General features: G+C 41.1%; 1 protein-coding gene across 1 annotated transcript in view; it reads left to right on the plus strand.

Moving 5' to 3' along the window:
- Nucleotides 1–1540: 1540 nt before the first annotated feature.
- LOC133975708 (melanopsin-A-like) overlaps nt 1541–20799 on the plus strand; it is a 19782-nt gene continuing 523 nt past the window's right edge. Inside the window, exons 1-11 of the mRNA XM_062413673.1 lie at nt 1541–1685; nt 7734–7870; nt 7987–8120; nt 9498–9701; nt 11543–11714; nt 12129–12290; nt 13081–13188; nt 13970–14138; nt 14308–14499; nt 17489–17560; nt 19223–20799. The exon at nt 19223–20799 is cut by the window's right edge and continues 523 nt beyond it. Coding sequence (XP_062269657.1) covers nt 1563–1685; nt 7734–7870; nt 7987–8120; nt 9498–9701; nt 11543–11714; nt 12129–12290; nt 13081–13188; nt 13970–14138; nt 14308–14499; nt 17489–17560; nt 19223–19423 — 1674 coding nt within the window. The 5' untranslated portion in view covers nt 1541–1562 and the 3' untranslated portion in view covers nt 19424–20799. The remainder of the gene's footprint in view (nt 1686–7733; nt 7871–7986; nt 8121–9497; nt 9702–11542; nt 11715–12128; nt 12291–13080; nt 13189–13969; nt 14139–14307; nt 14500–17488; nt 17561–19222) is intronic.

Genomic DNA, 20799 nt, shown 5'->3' on the forward strand with positions numbered 1-20799 from the left:
GGCAGAGGTATGAAACTCCCTGAGCATCCTTCTATCTGCAGCAGACAGCTGTTTTCAGTGAAACATCTCTACTTGCCCACCAGCAAGATACTTTACTCAAGAGAGAGATAGACACTAAACAAAGAGGTGAAAGGAGTGGGTGTAAGCTGCACATACATTAATCTGGTGCACACAAACTAGTAGAGTGTAAGTGGAGCAGCTACCTCTGCCAAGGCCAAACAGTCCCCTGATGAAACAATTCAAAATCACTAGATCTAGATTTGGATTTGGATCTGGACCAAATTTCACACATTCCTAAGTATCAGCTTTGCTCCAAAGTCTGATACAGAATCCTGTTAAAGATGCACAATGTGTCTAACCCTGAAATGAGGCCAAAATATCCAGTATATGAAAGCGGACATTTTCTTTTACATCAAATAGCTAACCAAAAATATAGCATTTGAACACAAGTGTGATAAGAGCTACCTCAAATGACAAGAAAATTCTTTCAGAAGCCCAGCCCCGTTGGCTAACTTGGACAATAACAAAGTTACCATCACCCACAGATACCATGGACATGACTACGAGAAGACGACTGGTTGAAAAAAGCCAGAACTTCCCTTCGCGCCTTCCTGTTTCTATTAATACCTCCCTCCATTCTTTCGTCTATATTCTTACCTTCTCACTGACCCTTTGCCCCCCTGTAGGATTCAAAAACTGCATACACACATACTCGCACTGCACAATCTGTTGACCAAATCAACCCCCAAAAAATAAAAACCTTTTAGTCCTTCCATTATCTATCCATTCCTCCCATCTTTCTTGAGTCTTTGCAGAGCCGAATATTTGACTGGGACCTCGACCCACTCAAACCGAAAGCTTCTCTATGCACTGATAACACACTCCAGTTGTCCTAGTCAGCTCTATACAACACAATAGATTTAGATTTTACCTTTCATTGTGTAAATACAGAGGAAGTGGAATCTGAAAATGGGGTTTTCCACTAATTCAAAGAAGACAGTGAATGATACGTTGTCGTGTAGCTTCATGGATGATAGAGGCTACCTTACTCATAGGTGAACCCGTCTTATGAGGACTCTTCTTTTTTATGCAGTCCTAGTAATGTTTGACCTATCTGCAGAGAAGACAACTTTAGGAAAGGAACCTAGAAGAAGTCAATGTCGAAATTGGCACTGACATGGGATAAAGCACTGGTCCATTGGTTTCCTAAAAGAAAAATGGGTCCTTTTTTCCCATTTATTTCAGAAAGACATACCTACTGACACACTCAGAGGCATCCCCAGAGCAGGGATTGGACGAGACAGGAGAGAGAGAGAGAGAGAGAGAGAGAGAGAGAGAGAGAGAGAGAGAGAGAGAGAGAGAGAGAGAGAGAGAGAGAGAGAGAGAGAAGCCCTTCCTTCCCTGCCATTCATAGCTGCTATTGAACCAGTTGATCCCTTACAGAGTGGGGTTTGAGCGCGGGGAGGCGGTAGCAACTGGGCCACTTGGACTCCTCCTGCACCTCTCACGTTCACCTCTCGCGCACCGGACCCCCTTTTTTCAACAACCACCGTGGACTGGTGATGGATTCTAGGCCCCTGATTGGACCGGGGATCCCCACACCGGACCCGACCACCCGGGCACCCTGGAACATCACCTCCATCAGTCCGGAGCGGCTCGTGGAGCTGTCCCCAGTCGCCACAACTGTGAGTATATTGATATAGTTCTTCGTCCTCCTCTTTTGCATTGTTGATGTTGTTTGGTTTATTGTGGTGGCTGGGGGGAATGCCCCTTACCGGAGCGGGTCTGTGCACAGCCGCGATGCGTAAACACGGGAGGACTCGATCCAGTGGTGCCAACATCTGGCAAAAAAAGGAGAATCAACTACGGCACTTTGCTTCTGTTTTTCATACCCTCGCCACATCGTTTAATAAAACCTGAACAGTTCAGTACGAGGGAGGTGTGGAGGAGATGTTAACTCCATGAATGAATGAGTCGCGGCAGCATCTCCTGCGCTCCGTTCATTCAGAACCGAATCGATCCTCTGGTTTCCTCAGCGCGTATTCATGGAGAAAATGCTCCTAAAACACAGATGTTTAGGGTGATAATCCGCAACTGTGTCAGTCATGTATTTCCGTCGCTTTTTTGCTCATAATTATCTTTTTTGATGATATCCCCTGTAAATCTTCCTGCAACATTTCAGACTTTCGAGGGTTGCACCAAACGGCGTTGATTCCAATGTTATCCCACTTTCTGGCTCCTGGAGAGTCTAAAACGTGTGTTCACCTGCAAAATGCTTACACCAAGGGTAAAGGATGAATCAGACTCCATCTCTCTCCCTCTTTGTCTGAGAGTGGGATAAAATTACGCACAGCCTCCGGGGAAATTGTTTTGTACAGATGTGTGGCGATGTATCCACCTCTGCACTGCCCGTAAAAGAAAAAGTGTAAAATATACACAGGTTGCTTTAACTTCGCCCCAGGAGTCCAGGGAGACACCGTGTGCATGCTACGAGAGAGTAACAGCCGTGTTAAAGGCACACTCTGAACACATGGGTTAACCGCTAAATGGCAAATGTAGTTCAACAAGTGTGAATGGTTGAGTTTGGATGCTTACTTTGAAGTGCGGACCTCCAGGCTTCAGTCTCCCAAGCTTTTGTGATCTGGACCTTATGGTGCGAGTGCAGGGAAAGCTGAAGCGGTCCCGAGGGCAGCTTCTACTGAGACAGATGGGATCTTCTACTGCAGAATGAGTGTGGTTTTCCTACCAAACTTTCCAGGTATTCTGTATTTCACTCCCAGGCTCTTGTTTCCCTCCACTGTCTCACTTAATCCTCGATCTCATCTACAATCCTGCAGGTAAATTATAAAAAATGTGGGTCCAATTTGTGAATATATTAGTGTAGGTGTGTACGTGTGAACACACATCTATGCAGGAGAGCATCTGTGGAATACAAATCATGTGTCTGTGATTGCTTGTGTAATTTTGAGTGTATTTAAGGACATGTCAATAAGTAATACAATGCAAGGCAGAGACTGAGTATTTGTCTGTCTGTGTGTGTGTCTGTGTGGCGGTGTGTGTGTGTGTGTGTTTCTGTATGTGTGTTTGTGTGTGTGGCCCTGTTCTTTGACTGCTCAGCAGGTGATTAGAGTGTGTTAGCGGATAAAGAAATGAGATGGCTTCTGAAATCGCAGATAGTCTTTTGCTTGCCGGCTCAGCCTGTTAACTAATTGCCAGTGTTGCAGACTCAGCGGGCAGATGTTCAGTTCAGTTGTGCCTCATGGAGTCTGTGTACTGTTACTCCTGTGGCAGGTGATTAACTCTCTGTTTGGGACACATTTTTTCACCACAGGATCGGGTCGAAATAGACTTTAGAGGTGGAGGATCTGTCTCCCCCACTGACTTTGGGGTGACAGGCCCAGGATGCTCCAGTTGACATTAGCCTAAAATGTAGTCCTAAACCAGAACAGTTGTGGACACTGTGGGGCAAGGCAATATGGCTGATAACCTGATAATATTTTATATTCAAAACAACATTGAGTGATACAAATGTTATTTGGCTCAATACATGTTAAAGCCACTGTTGTATTACATTTGACATAACTCTTAATTAGTAATAAAACCAAATCAAATGTTAATAATCAATTCTCATATAATTTTCATATGATTCTGTTTTTGTTATTGTTATTTGGCTCTTGAAATTATTAATTATGACTCATTTACCAACTGTTTTTGACAACATAATCTGAATAAGCAAGAACTCACTAACACTTTATCATTATGAGAGGCTTCAACTGAGACACAATATATTTTAAGAACAGAATTCATATTTCATGACTCTATTAAAGAGCAAAGAGCCATGAAATAAGATATAGAACAGAAATTCCTTTGTCAGAGGTGTCCGGTCAAACTGCCTGAGTGGTTTTTAGACATTCGTGGACATCTGCAAACCTGCCAACTAGAATAGATCTCCTGGTTCTGTCATACCATCTCCAGCCCTTTACTGCAACTGCCCAGCCACTGAGTCACAATGAGTCTCATGAAGCAACACAATATTTGAGTGGCTACTGATTCTGATAACAGACCTGTTTATAAGGAAAATACACTTCTTTACTGTAAATAAACTTTTGCATTGATATTTAATGATGCTGTCACTACATGTACTTTCCAAGGCAGACTCGTATAATATGTTGCCTATAAACAAAGGCTCTTACAACTCAGTGGAGCACGTAGCTCCGCCGAGGCCCAACTTTGTCCCAGTCCCCTTTCAATCAAGCTGCACATTTATATCAATTCGTTAATAATGTCCGATGTTTTTCATCGAATCCATGAATTACTCACAGGGAAATAGGTGGAGATGACTCAAATGCATTACATTCCACTGCACTAAACATTGAGGAGACTTCCATGCTGCTGTCAATGTGTCTCCTTCCACCTTGCCGTGGGATCGCCAGTAATCTGTCTCAGGGCTGCTCAAGCCGGGAGACAGACGAGATGAGAGGAAGCAGGAGGCGGGAAAGGAGTCATTGAGAGATTTGAGGAACAGACGTGAAGGAGGGAATAAACAGGGATCAGGGTTGAGTTATTGTAAGAAAGAGATCCAGCAAGGAGAGAAAAGAGAAACAGGACTGGAGGAGAAATGAATCAAAGGAGCGAGGAAGACCCCGAGTTTGATCAACCACCATCACCGATGACAGCGACCGCCTGGACCTACGTGGGTTTAAATTCCACACGACATTCCCCTCTTTCAGCAAATCATCCCCATGACCTTTTCACTCATTAGCTTACATAACCACTCCATCACTTCTCACTGTACTATTGAGATAACCTCCTTTCACTGACGGGAGCTTGTGACTCCGCGGGAATAATGTAGGACTGCTGCGACAGATGTCAGACATGTACGCAGGGAAAAGCCGACGCAGAGAGACACACATGCACGCTTTGGATGTGAATGGCAGGATTAATGCAAGGACGTGTGTGTGTCATCTAGTTGAGCATTGGGATGATGGCTAAGGAAGATTGAGCATGCAGGCATTGAGCTTGTTTGGTGGACATTGTGAGCACCAGGTTGAGTTTTAAATCTTTGGAGGACGTTGTGGGAGAGTGAGGATTTGTTTGTTTTTCCTTTCTGACAAATATCTAAAGGGCTGAGTGAGGATTAAGGCTTAGATATAAGGGTAAGGGTTAGGGTAAGGTTTGGCATTGAGTAATGCGTAAGGGTAAGAGGCTGGGGAATGCAGTCTGTCAACGGGAGTCCTCTGAAAGGCAGAAGTATAAGAGATGTGTGTGGGTGTCTTATTGTGCGTGTGTGTGTGTGCGAACACTGATGTTTGAAAGAAACACACTAGGATACAAAAGGAAAGATTGAATGCAGAGGAGTGTGCCAGGATTTCTGACACGAATCCTCTGGAGTCGTTCTGAGATGCAGCAGCTTCTCAGAAACACAATGCTTCTGTTAAGTGAACGTGTTTTCCTTGACACAAAAAATATTTTCCTATCGATTCAGAAGGACTTACCTTGTCTTATTTTGGATGAATTACTCTTTAATAGTTTTTAGGGAACATGTCCTTAAGGCCACATCAGTACATTTACGGGAAACAAGGCTATAATGCACACTCATATCAACACACTGTGTATCCTCGATGGATTTAAAAACATTTGCAAAAGCTATTTCCATTTAAAACATGGATTGTTGATATCCATACAAGCTTACGCCAAACTCTGGCAGAGACAGAGAGAGAAGGGTTCAGTGCATGCTGGGAGTTCCTCCAGCTGTCTTGGCCTATACCCCCTGAACCCAAACTGGGAACTGGTTCCACTGGAGAGGACCCTGATAGCTCAATGCTCTTTCTTTTATTCTACTCTGAGGCGGTTCTCAGACGTACACAGAACTCTGCATAATACAAATATCACAGGATGAAAATGAGGTGTCAATTACGTAGAAAACGCAGACAAAGATGTCAACAAAGACAACACGATTCAAGAGCTTTTGGTGATATGGGCTGACGAGATGTGATTCCTGCAGCAGAATTTATATGTCATGTCAGCCTCCTGCATGCTATACCCAGACGCCACCCACGGCTTGACTGTGCCAGAAATGTTCCTGTTGTGAAAGACAAAGTTCAGAGAAAGTCCAAACCAAATTGTCGTGACATTTTCTGATGCTCCTGTCTGAAAACAGCAAGAAACCATAAGTGATCCTGAGCTTTGGGGGCAAATTGATCTATTATTACAATTAAGAAGAATACTCTGAGCTCTTTGGGATGTACTTGCACAGTGAAAGGATGTAGCTTATTCATAACTTAGCAATTTCCCACTGTGACATTTTGTCAACTCTCTGTGAGTGAAGAATATAAATCAATCTTCAACCTCTGCTTCATGGTGAGGCTCTCATTTTACAGTTTTCTTAAATAATTGACTTTTCAAGACCTTGTCATTGACAGTTACTGTTAGGCACTGAAAGCTGTATCAGGGACCTTGTAGAAGTTCTTTGTTTGCTGACAGAGGTCAATAGATGTTGATCTATTGATGATCTTCAAAAAAAGACAGGGAAGGGAGCATAAAGCATGAATACAATGTTTATCTTCTTTCAGCTCTTTAAATAGGATGGGGTTAGTGTTAGGTTAATGAGTACTGATGTACTAGCCACCGTTAGTCACCTATAATCTTCAAATTCAAATTCAAATCAAATATTGTCTTCCTGAGTGTTCTACTGAAAATCCGTAGATCAATGGATTATTAGTTAAACATTGTGTATTTATGGTGTTAAAAGATCATTAAGGGTGGCCTCCAGAAGAAGTGGATTTTCTCTCATTCCAAGGCTTAATCTAATACTTGCGGACAGTACTTGTACTTACTTACAGTAGGTACAACCTTTAGATGTACACACACCATACAATATACACATCATGAATCAGTTTACTGGGGCTTTGTCTGTCATCTGCAGCACTGTTAATGGCAGAAAACATGCAGGGTGAATTGTAAAATTGATTTGAAAATATCTTCTATCCTCTCCACGTTGCTTCACCCAGAGTTAAAATTAGAATGTGATATTGGGAATTTAAAAAGGGTGCTGGCGCAGCAACTATTATATTCCAATGCTTAGGATAATGTGCCCACAATGAGATGTAAAACAAGAAAAGAAAGTATCGAAAAGATAAGTTTATATTGTAAAATAGTAAACCTAAAGTGAAATGGTCATGTTAAATTGTAAATTCTGAAATGGGAGAATAGAAAAGCTTTATATAAATACTTGAAACCAAAAGCTTAAACTACGGACGTGTTATGAAAAAGGAAAATTAAATTATAGCTTGTATGATGTTATTTTTAAAGAGGAAAAGTATTATTAAGATCTAAATTGTATGTTATTTTTCCTTTTCCTCCAGCTCAATAACCTTTGGCCTTTAACAATGGGTATTCATCATTTTAATTTATACATTTCACGTGTAAATAAGGTGGTTTGGCTTTGTTCATTATTACAACATCCAGTTCCTTTTCTCCCTTTATGATTTCAATTTAATTGAACCATCTGTTACTACGAATACTAAAATTTATTTGCCACTTTTTTTTCAATTTTCCATTTGTCCATTTAATTTCCATCCGAAACCATGACCAATGACTTTTCCAAAATTATTCAGGCTCCAAGCGATCAAATGACTATGGGTTCTGTGGTATTTTTCTTTTAGATTAAACTGTTATCAATTCCTCACTTGCCTTGCTTCATGATTAATTGATCTTTGTTTTATTTTTGCTAGGGCTCCATAGTTCCAAGCCACGTGTTTCCGACAGTTGACGTCCCAAACCATGCTCACTACACCATTGGTGTTGTCATCATGGCTGTGGGCATCACAGGCATGCTGGGAAACTTCCTGGTCATCTATGCTTTCTGCAGGTACTGTGGTTTTGAGGCTTTAGTATCCTTCAGGAGACTTTTTCTAAAGGTAATGATCATGAACAATAATGACACTATTTCCCCCGCTGTGTGTGTGTTTGCGTGTGTGTGTGCAGGAGCCGGAACTTGCGGACGCCATCCAACATCTTTATCATTAACCTGGCAGTCACAGACTTCCTCATGTGTTTCACCCAGACGCCTGTCTTCTTCCTCACCAGCATGCACAAGCGATGGATCTTTGGAAAGAAAGGTAACACGTGCATGTCCCCACTGTGACATTCAAGCTTCATCACATACCATTTGACACTTGTGTTTTAGGAGCACAGGCTGCACATCTAATCTAATGCACCATCCTAAAGAGAGAGTCATGATAGTTCATACAGACACATTTGCCTGCACGCGCAGATGTCATTAGCATTTATTTCATGCACACTTCACGCACACTTTGAATTCTATTGAGACCTGAATAGCTGCCCTTCCCTTTTGAGTGTGACCTACAGTTAAATTAAGTTACACACACACACACACACACACACACACACACACGCTCAGGTTAGGTAGCCACTCAGGACAACACACACAAAATCATTGTGATGAATATTTAGTTGCCGGAGTTGTGTTTGTTTGAGTTTCTTCATGAAGCCACACAAAATGTCGTCTTGCTCCATGATGTGTGACAGGTCGATGCTAATCATACACTCAGGGGCCCGAGGGACAACGGCACGTAAAGTGAAGATTGAATGTTTGCATCTAGACAGTGTGTCTGTGTCCGATTTTTTCATACATTATGTATACATTTAGAATAATAATAGACTCTATCGAGAACATCATTCTACATTATGGGATGAAAAAAGACATTTTAGAAGTCAATGTACCAGCTAAATCAAAACCCTGCCCAGCACGTAATTGCGTCATTACTATATGTTCAACATGTATTGAATATGTATTAAACATGAACACTGCAGGCTTGTTTGTGGATTTCACACTTTGCCCATCCTACGTCCTGTTAACACCTCTTTTTCTGCTCTCTACCATTCATCAGTCTATTACTTTTTACATATATTTCACTTGAAGCTGCATCTCATACTTCCCCTTGGTCTCCTTTCCATAATTTATTACTTCATTTCCATTCCATTCCCTCCTATTAATTATTCCCCCTTTTCCATTCCCTCTGTCTTCCTCCCTTTTGGCTAAACTCTCCTATTTAGTGCCTCCCCATCCTCCCTACATGTTTATGGTCCCATTTTTTATTTCTCTTTTTCCTCACCTACTCCCTTTTCTTTTTCAATTCAAATGGGCTTTAACAGTAAGTCACTGTGTGCCAAAGCCAAGAATACAATCAATCCTGATTTGTTTTCAATCATAGGAATTCAACTCTTGAGATGACAGTAATTATAGATGCCGTACATCTACCATGTCACCATGCCAATCCAATGCTAGTTTGTGAGCATCCAAATACAGGTGATTGCAACAGAAGCCACAAGTGCAAAAATAGACCCGTTGGTGACATTAGATGAAAACTTGGAGGCATCATTAAGTGTTGACAGATGTAACCTATAATGAGATCATCTGTGTAACAATGGCTTCCATTTCCTACCACACTGCTTCTTCCTTCCTCCTTCTACAGGTTGTGAGTTGTATGCCTTTTGTGGAGCGCTGTTTGGTATCTGCAGTATGATGACACTGATGGTGATTGCGCTGGACCGGTATGTGGTGATCACCAGGCCTCTGGCATCTCTGGGGGTGATGTCTCGCAGGAAAGCCCTTAGCATCTTGGCTGTTGCCTGGGTCTACTCCATGGGCTGGAGCCTCCCCCCCTTCTTTGGCTGGAGTGAGTACAATTACACCCTCGTCACCTGGAAACCGAATCTTTATTGATTAGTGTGAAGCCTCTGAGGGATTTCATTTGTTCAGCTCTATCATACTTATCTCAATGTTTTTTTTTTGTGTGTGTCACCCTCTCAACTTCCTGCTGAAAGGTGTGCTATCATAATTTTCACTTTGCCCTTTCTCAACATGCCAAATACATTTAATATATAATCAGCTAACAGAACTCCGATCACCTCATGCTCACATGTAGCTGACATTGTAGCAGCCTTGCAGCATTTGAAGAGGTTATTGAGTCTAACTCCCATACAAGCTTTTCAGGTTTCCCATGTAGTGTGTGCTCCCAAATGGGACTTACCTGATTGGTTGAAACTGAGTAACAGGAACTCCTCATTGTCAAAGACTCAGACTCTTGTTTGGACAGGACTTGAATTATAGAGGGACCAATGAGTTCAGCAAACACTGTCAGTATTTGAAACTAGAGAGAAAATGTCCACGCATATGAAAATGTCAACTGCATAAGAGTTCATCACTGTTTGGCAGCTTGAAGAAAGAGATTAGTAAATGGGCCAAGTGCAGAGCCCTGGGGAACTCCAAAAGCAATTCGGAATCAAATCAATTCAAATCTGGCCCCAAGATGCCAAACTCACTGTCCATAAACAGGTACGATTACAAATAAATATAAATATTTATGAGCTTATTCATTGCAAATGCTTTGTACGTTTCAAAATGTGTGGATTACTATGATTTCCTTGTGAACATTGTTCAGACATTGTGAAGAGTATGTCTCTGTATTTTATACAAATAATATAATAACTGTAAACTAATATATCATATAAATATAATAATTTCCTTGTGCATAGTCAAGTTAATCTAATGTATTCAGTTTTTCCATAATCACAAGCTAGGAAGGTTGAACGTATTGAATAGTGTATTCAATCAGGAACTACTTGTCGAGATTCATCCACCCTGCATCTGCTCTGCTTGAGTGGCTGTTTTCCATCAGCAATTCCCGCAGGGTTCAGAGCTGCTACCGCCACAACAACTTAACCCACACATGCAATAAAAGTGACTTATGGCTTCCTTCCGTGTCTGGAAAAGGGAATAATAACAGTGTTGTTGTTAGTTGTTTTTTTTTTCAAACCCTGCTGCTATATGAATGTTTAAAAACCCATTAGGTTTGTTGGGTATAAACATAGGGCTAGTTGTCTTCTATAATGTTAAAGTGGACATAGTGTATTGTGTTTTCATACGTGTGAGATGGTGGATACGCTTCCATAAAGAAAAGACATGTAGTGTGCATACCAAACACTATCAGTGATAATTTCCACAGCAGAAACAGCCAGCGTGAACTCCAGCCACTTCCTCAGATGGATTTTGCACATTCACATTTAGGTCCCAATTATTAAAGCCCAAGCTTGACTGCTGGTATTACATATTCTAGAATAGATACATAGAACATTCATTTTAAATAACATCCTTTTTAGTCAAGCAAGCATCTGTAGGTACTTTAGGGACCTCAAAATAGCTTTACCAAGACTATAAACTTAAAAATGCATCATCCAAGTTATGTACACGGGATTATGCGTGGGATTACTTTCTACAAACTTAACATTTGAACTGTCGATGCAGTACAATGTGCAATTCGGCTCTGTCAGGTCATTCTAAGGAGACTCTACTATTGGAGGACAGCTGTTAAGACAGATGGGTCCATATTAAATATGAAAGCATTTCAATGTCTTTCAGATGGTGAAAAACAGGACATAGTAAAATAGAGAAACAGACATAAAAAAATAAGAATTCGCAGACTTCACAGCGTACTGAAGTACTTTTGTTCTTTCACAGGTGCTTATGTCCCGGAGGGTTTGATGACGTCCTGCTCCTGGGACTACATGACGTTCACCCCTTCTGTCCGCTCCTACACGATGCTGCTCTTCACCTTCGTCTTTTTCATCCCTCTCTCCATCATCATCTTCTGCTACTTCTGCATCTTCAGGGCCATCCGACACACAACACGGTCAGTACCTGAACACACACCCGCTGCTTATGTAAGGTCTTGCTCCTATACAACTTATGTGTTGAGCCTTGAAATACCCGCACTCACCAATGCCGTGATGGAGACATAGGGGAGTGAGACATTAGTGTGTGGGAACGGATACTGGTGTCTTGTTGATTAACGACGTGTCTGGCCTTTTATTATCGAATTCAACGGACGTCTCTTTCCACCTGAACACGAATACTGCCTGGTGAGGTGATGCTGGCAGGGTGCACTAGGGGATGATAACATTGTATGCAATACTAAATCAAAGAACTCGATTCATAAAATGAATAGTAAATAGTAATTAATAGTTAACTACTTTTTAGGGGAAATATATCAATGGCAAAATTCCTTTAAAATTACAATTCATATTGTCATGTCTGTGTTTGATAGAGCGATAGAAAAGATCAACGGTGTGGGAAACAGAGACTCAGCAAAGAGGCTCCACAAGATGAAGACCGAATGGAAGATGGCCAAGATTGCGCTCATCGTCATCCTGCTGTTTGTCATCTCCTGGGCCCCTTACTCCTGTGTGGCCCTCACTGCATTCGCTGGGTAGGTGTGTATGTGTGTGTGTGTTCTTATAATTTTATTATACAGTAGTGCTGACACTAAAGGGTTATAAGCTGCAGGAAGGAACGACCTGTGATTCCTCTCATCCAGAAAAGGATCAGCTCCCAGTGATAGACCGATCCACCCTAAGTCTTTGAAGGAGAGGTGTCACAGGTCGTTCCTTCCTACAGCTTATGACCCTCAACAATGCAATGTTCAATGCTGTCTGTGAAAGCCAGTGGCTTATGTGCAATCCATTTCACTGTATGTCTCCTCACACCGTATATTGTAGTTATTATTCCGTTTGTGTTTTTTTATATTTTTTCATTACCTTACATTTGTCTGTATTGCATGTTTACTTTATTGATTCACCGATGTCTATTTTGCCATAATGACTGTCTTTTGGAAGCAGAGTTTTGGAGTCAAGACATAATTTGTAAACCAGTGAAAAGTCATTTTTAATTGATAGGATCGTTAGTACATTTATAAACTATTTTATCGACTGTCTTCACACCCACACATCTTATCGAGTGTTTGACATTTACACATTTTAAAAGTCCTCATTTTCAAAATATTGTGTTCCTGTATGCGCACATGTTATGGGATCTTTAGAGAAAAACACAAAACCAATGTTGAATGTGTGCATTCCACTCCTTCTCTGGTAATCTCGCACAAGGCAATGCACCCACCGCTGCCCTTGTCACATGAATATGTTTCATATCCTCCTTTCATTTTTCTTTCTTCCTCTCATCAACCTACGTCCCTGCTCTGCTCTTCCCTCTCTCCCTCTCAGGTACGCTGACATGTTGACTCCCTACATGAACTCTGTTCCTGCTGTGATCGCCAAAGCCTCTGCCATCCACAACCCCATTATTTATGCTATTACACATCCAAAATACAGGTAAGACACTCACACGAGCACACTTGCTGGGTTTCATTTCACACGCTATTAGTGCAGACTCAAACATGCTGACTGTAATTTAATTTCAAGTTCCCCTTATTTTCAAAAGCATAATAAAGTAGGGTATTGCCAATGCCATTTTAAAGCATTGATATAATAAAATGAACACCAAACAATTACTTTACTATACTACATTGTACTTTTGAGTGTGAAAGTGACATACACAAAATAACCAAGATGTATAAAGAAGAAACTATAAGACATTAAAAGTGATATGGGATAAAATGTTGATTGTGGAAAAAATCTAAAAAGGAGGCGGATATTGAAGAAGCTCAGTAAAGTTTTATTTGTTGATCCTTTGTTTTGCCACAGGGTTGAAACCTGTGGTTGAAACATGCTTGTAATTACAAAAAAATGGTTTGAGTTTGCGTTGAATTCTTGGTGTTGCTGTCTCCAATGAAGCTTTTGAAGGACAGGAGTAATGGTATTAATGGAGGAGGTCCTGGAATTGATGCCAGCGGCAGAGTTCTGGGCTAGTTGAAGTTAATGAAGGAATTTGTAAGGGAGACCAGAAATATACAGACATAAGAAACCAATAATGACCACTCACGCTTCTTGTGGTTCTTTTGGACAGTTTGCATCTGTGCTTACAGAATTGATTTACTCTTTTTTGGATTCTACTTAAAAGTCGAAATTTGGCTTACATCCAGTCCACTATCGTCTCATTGATGTGATCATCGGGGTGAATTCATTCCCCACTCTCGGCCTCTCCCTCTGCCAGGTCAGCTCTCGGCAGGTACATCCCCTACCTGGGGGCGTTACTATGCATTACTGGCAGGGACCGTCTGAGCAGCAGCTTCCTGTCCACCCGCCGCTCAACCCTGACCAGCCAGTCAGAGGGCAAAGCTCCCAGCAAGGCCCGCCACTCCTCCCAGTCCGACAGCGAATCAGTGAGTGTTCCTCATATCTAATATGGTATGTGTCTGTCTTACACTTCCCTTGACAAATGATTTGAAATCCCAGTTGCTGATTTAAGCGTGTGTGTGTGTGTGTGTGTGTGTGTGTGTGTGTGTTTGTGTGTGTGTGTGTGTTTTCTTTTCTGTGTGTGTGTTGTCTCAGGCCCGTTTCTCAGACACGGAGGACGACTGCTCCTCTCGGACGACGGTCACTCGTCAATTGTCCGCTGATGTCAAACAGGTGCGCCATGCCAGCCAGAGGTTAAAGGTGAGAGGTCACAGCGCAGGAGTGTTTGAGAGAACGGCCGCCCACAACCCCACCGACCCAGCCATATGTCACCTCTCACAGATCACTGTGAGTATAGATTCCCGGCTTATGCAAACATTCACACATAAATCTTTGATATTGACTTGTTTTAAACAGAAAGTCATACGTTTCTAACCTAAATGCTCTTTGTGTCATCAGACTGAGAATAAAGGGCTCAGTGTAAATTGTCTCACCATAGCTTTCCTATGTTTTTGATGGGGGGGGGGGGGGGGGGGGGTTCTGCTTCTTTATTGTCATTACGTCCAGGCCAATCTAAATCCCCCTCTCCTGACCACGAGAAGTGAGGTCAGGAGAGGGTGTCTTGTTATGTTCGGTTTCTCATGAGGAGTAGCTCTGTGAGGTCACGTCGATTGAAGTAACATCCAGCTTCCTTAAGGTTATTAAAAGGTAACTTCAACGAGTAATCTATTGAGGTCACGCTGCCGAGATCCCCTGAAAGAAATCACTGATTGCACAAAGTTGTTGACTTTATAATTCCTGTATTTTGGTTTCGCTTGCCGTGTTTCCTCTAGAGTCATGACACTCTGAACTGCACATCGTGCTTTGTATCAATCTTTAAATGGAGCAATACAGAAAAATTCTTGAAAGGATCCAGTTGCTCCAGACATAATTTGCTATAAACAAGATTTGCAGCCAACAAGCATTCCCATTTATCTTAACACAGTATAATATAATATTCTGCTGTCGTTAAAGTAATCCATCATAACACTCCAATGACACTGGCTTGGATCTATTAAAGGGTTATAACTTCTCCCACGTATGTTTTTCCTTCTTCAAATAAGCACTGTTAGCATTCGATGTTTATATCCCGTCCTATACTTACGCCCTTTAATGGAACATTCTGCCTTTTGCAACCTGGATTTTTATGACGTTTGTTTTTCACCAATCATCACAGAGATGGAGGAATGTGCCATGAAATCAGATGTAAAAGTTGAACCCTCCATGGCTTGACTTAAATATTATGAATCACTACTTGGGAATGAAGGTGAAGGTGAACACTCAGCTGGCCCCTTTCTCTCCTCTGCGCAGCCTGCATACGTGAAGTGGATGTTTCATTTTCATGGGGATAAGAGTGAATGTGAGGGACTCTAACTTATGTCGTCTTCACACTTGACGAATTCACCAGCCTTATGAGTCCCATGGGGTTCCCCTCTCGACGGTGTAGCCATATAATTACATTTAACACATCGACTATTCAGTAGCTGCACTCAAGACCCCACCTATAATTCCATCTTCAGTTTCATTTACACCTTGACCTTAGGAGCTGGTCCTCCTGTTCACGGTTGTTGAAGCCTTACAGCATGGTTTGATATTCCTTTTCAAGCAAGAGCCATTCATAACTCAAAGTCTTAGTTATGCTCCCTCCCTCATAGCAACTTCGATTGGCTGCTTTTTCTGCAATTTACGCAGCTTTTCAGCTTTATTACCGGAATGCAATAAACCCTAGGATTGGTTGTTCTGAGCCATTTAGGAAGAAATGGGACAGCTGAGTCTTAAATGCAGCCTCTGAAGGATGCGAGGCCCAGACTCCTTTCCTTGGTTTGTGCCAGGCAAATCCAATGACCCCAAATGTTTGACTTGAATGATCACCTTTGTCTTCACTGCCAAATCAGCGGTTTGATATAATAAATTATAGTCTTGTTAAAACAGTGACTGATAAACAGGGAAAAGAAGTGCTGCAGGGTTAGGGTTAGGGTTAGGGTAACGACATGTTTTAATTTTCAACATGGTTTGTGTGGACGATGATTCCTATAAAAAGCATCACGATGTTAAACCAATGGAAAGTCAGAGGTCACCCTATTTGGAGCATTTCCGTCTCTCTGTAATCATCTTATTTCACGTTCCACTTGTACGCACATATGCAGACACACTCATACAATTGCATTGCCACGCAGGTCAGGTTCATTGAGGACTCCATTACAGAGGGTCCAAAAACTAATCCAGTAATCTGGGAGTTTCGGATTTAATCCACAGATTGCATGGAATGAACCAACGTTGAATGTGCTGCACTTGTTGGCAGACGAAGATGGCAGATTCTCTAGAAGTCTCTGACCTCCATCTGCTTCCATCTCTTAACAGAGCAGAGGATATATTTATAATACACTTATACACTGCAATCACGGTTTACCTCCTTGTATTCATGCAAACTATGTCACTTTGATCCAGAATTATACAAAATGTACTTTCACTTGTATATATCCCACTGTGATTAGTTTGCATTTGACTCCACAATAAAGTTCTAGTCCATTTGGTATTAATTTCGACAGATTTTTTGATTTTTCTTTAAGACAGAAAACACTCATCTTCATCTGTCAAGAGCAAGATGAGAGGATCAATACCACACTCAGATATGATAAACATGAAGCTACAGCCAGCAGCTTAAGGTAGTGCTTATCATAAAGTTAAATAGGTGGATCGTTATACTTTTTGAACATAGTATAGATTTACCCACAGTGGCAGATCTAAAATTTCTGTACATCAGGGGCAATAAAGGGGCCCCAATTTACATAAAGGCGTCATTCCTTGTTTACTTACCTCATTATTGATTATGGAACATTAGCTACTTCAAAAAAGCTTCAACAATTCTTGAAATGTTATGTATATGATTATTTGTTTTTATAGGGGCAATTCTGGGGCCAAACAGTTTTCAGATGGGGCCAGTGCCCCCCCATGCCCTGCCTCTAGATCCGCCACTGTCTTTCACTATTTCCACTGTCTATGCTAGATTAAGCTATTAGTGTCTTAACTCCTTCTTTGTGTTTACCTGATAGACCTAAGAGCAATATTGATCTTCTCATGTGACTCTCAACAAACCAACTGACACTAACTATCTTCCAATATAAAGGAAAAACAACATGATGTGCTTTTCAAGAGAACTATTCCTTTGTCCATGATCACATCCCAATTTGAATCACTCTTTACTTAGTAAGCGTGTGACCAAAAGGCTTGAATACAACAGAACATCTTTTGAGAACGACCAACACTAAATGACTGTGTTTATGTGCATACTGTTCAGACTCTGACAGAGCCTGAGGAGATCTCCATGTCGGACATCAGTCTGCAGCCAACCAGTCACCTGCCTGCTACTGTAAGAGTCCACCAACGTCTGTCTCCTGCTCTGTGCAGTAGATGTAGAATTTTTGTGAATCAAGGAAATTGACAAATCCCATGAAAAAATCTAAGTAACAGCAAATAGTCACTACTCACAAAAGTATTACCCTTAAACGTATCAGATTCATTTTATAAATCTATGCTGTGAAAGACAAAGAAAAATGATTTTATATAATACAATATAATATGTGTGTATTTAAATAGGATTATTTGATATTTGACTTATTATTATAACATACAAAGGATCTCATTAAAACCAGATTGTCTCTGGTTGGCAAATCGCTGTGTCATATTTGGCAATACCACTCTTATGTATTAACTTTAAATACGTGTGAAGTACTCTGAAATGGTTGGCATTTCTCTTCAGTACTTTTCCAGTGTTCATTCAGGTTGATCCAATCAACAGTGTTTTTCATCCTGTCCGGATTTATTTCTTGTGCTGCTGCTCTGACATCATTATTAATCAAACCAGAAAATCTAAAGCTTAGCAGCTTCGACATCCTCCGCTCTTACTTTCACATCCAATCCTGCTTCTGCGACCGGGTGATTGTCATAGCTCCTCTGGAATAATCCAACATCAATACAATAGTGTAGAGAGAAAAGCGCCAAGTACTGACAGTTTTCGAGAAAAGGAAATTGGTCTAATTACCATGTTCAAATAAGCCTGCAGTAAAAGAAAGTCTTACTTTCTCAACAAATTAGTCAATTTCATGTTTTTTACTCTTCTCTACATGGTCCGTTTTGATGTGTGTGCATATAATGAAGACATCAAGGATATTAGGTTTTTTAATGTGAGTTTTTTTATATAGGTCTTTATATCGTTATTCTTTCTTTTATTTATTCCTGTTATTATGGAGTATGGCAGGCTGACTGTTTCCACCTCTGCACAGTCACTATGCTAAGATGAGGTAATCAGCAGATAACTGTGCCTTCATGGACAGAAATGAGGGCGGTATTGATTCTCTCATGAGGCTCTCAGCAAGAATACACAATAAAACCCTTTAACTTAAAGAAAGCCCTCAAACTAAAAAAATAAGAGGATGAATAAGAAAAATTACCCCTGCAAAAGCCCCACATCCCCTTAAACCATATCATGCTGCACCAAATTGCACACACAAGACACAAGATCCATGAAATATTCTCCGGAAAATCAATAATGTCAAGAAATATGCGCAAACTTGCAGTGTTAGTGAAAGTGACTCCCGAATCCCAATCCATTGAATTTGATGGGTTCCTCCTGACCCACAGAGTTCAAGGGTTAGCCATTGTTGCTTAATTTCGCTTTACAAAATTAATTATCCTATAAACGATAATATTTGCTCCTTCAGTGCGGAGCTTATCATCCTGAGGGCAGAGGTGGAGCTGGAGTTGGATGAGCGGTTTTTGCTGAGTAATAGAGTCTCACTCCATCAAGAGAACTGTGGAAAGGTTATTCATCAATCCAACCAGTCAATGCCTTTGATCGGCTGCATCTGTTCTCACGTCTTGCGCTGCACTGACTCGAAAACTCACTGCAAAACTTGATAAAACTTCATTCTCTCCCTCAACCTCCTCACTTCAAACCTCTAACCATCCACTCATGTGTCTCAGTGACAGTACCTGAACACCTCTCTCTCTCTCTCTCCCTCTGCCTGCACAGCTGGATACCGTGATGGCGGCGTTGGGGCCAAGGAACTCCTGTAAAACAACATCATCGGTCATCGTCACCTCTATATCCAGCCCGTCTATACTGCACAGCCCCCCAGGTTTTCATGGCAACCCCAAACTGAACAAAGCTTACAGCCCGGCCGCCAATGAGCCTCTTGACGTAGCCCGGCTGGAGACGGCAGTATTGCAATGAACAGTTGCACAAAAGTGCAATGGGAATGTGTAATTGAATGTGTGTATGTGGGAGTGTTTGTGAAAAACAGTATTTTCCCATCATGGGATTTTTTCTGCTGTTTTTGCTACTCATGGCATAAAACCAGAGCATGTTCTCTTTAATTATTTTTATAGAGCGTGCTTGAACGCCCTGTAAATGTCAATATGTGGGTCCGTATTTGCATAGATTTTTGTGTATTGTTTTTTTCCGACATATTATGATGGTTGAAGATGGTTTATTTCTAAGCATGAGGCAACAAGTTAGCCTTAATGACCACTATGGGTAAGTTTCCTCTCTAGGGATGGGTTTTATTAAGATTTTTGTTTTGATGGATGAGTTGAAGAAACAAAATTATATTTATTCATTGATTTTCTCTTGAAAGTAAAATATAAGTCTTCGTTATCTTCCAATAGATTAAAATAATGTTTTTGAGGACAACTGGAAACTTACCCACATTTTTACCCACTGCTTTTGAGCCATTTTAAAACATTATATTTTAATATGCAACTAACAATGCAGACTACTTTCTTTAAGGAACTGAATATTTGTGGAAAAGCCCAGTGAAAATAGTTGTGGACAAATTAACAGTTGATAGATTGTGTTATTCAGGCATCCCACTCATGTAGATTGTCTTTCTTATGTGTATATTTGTTGAAAAATTCTTCTCGGAAATCTGTGGAAAAGCTCAGATCGATTTATGTTGCAAAATTTTGCAACGCGCCCTACCTCGCAATGTGAAACGAAGTGGAAAAAAATGACTGAATTTGCACCTTGGGTCATGTCACACCCCTTCACAAATTGGTGAAATCATGTTGAGTAGTTTTTCATGTTGAGTAGTTTTTATGTGATCATGCTAACAAACAAATGTATGTGGCTCAGAGATAGATGGAGCGCTCAGTCTTTCTGCCCCCTAGTGGTCAAACAACGAATTAATGCTACTTTAATGTGAGATGTGCCACTTCCTAAACCGGGTAATCCGAACCACATACACTCAACAGGTCCCCGGAGGATACATGTTGTTTTCTGTACGGCTCTTCAGCAGTGATTTTTCCAGTCCTGCATGGTGACACAGACTTCCACAGATCAGTTCACAAATGTGTCACGACACCACAGTCCATCGAGCCACACCTGTGTGAGCATGAGTGTGTTAGGGTGAGTGTGTGTGTGTGTCCGCACCAGAGAAGTGGACTCAGTACTTTACATTACATTACATTACATTTCATTTAGCTGACGCTTTTATCCAAAGCGACTTACAATAAGTGTATTCAAACCCGAGGGTACATACCAAGGACGACAAGAATCAAGAAAATACAATTTCTTCAAATAAAGCAAAACTACAAAGTGCTATAAGTAAG

The sequence above is a fragment of the Platichthys flesus genome, chromosome 20, assembly GCF_949316205.1.
Source record: "Platichthys flesus chromosome 20, fPlaFle2.1, whole genome shotgun sequence".
NCBI classification, from domain to species: domain Eukaryota; kingdom Metazoa; phylum Chordata; class Actinopteri; order Pleuronectiformes; family Pleuronectidae; genus Platichthys; species Platichthys flesus.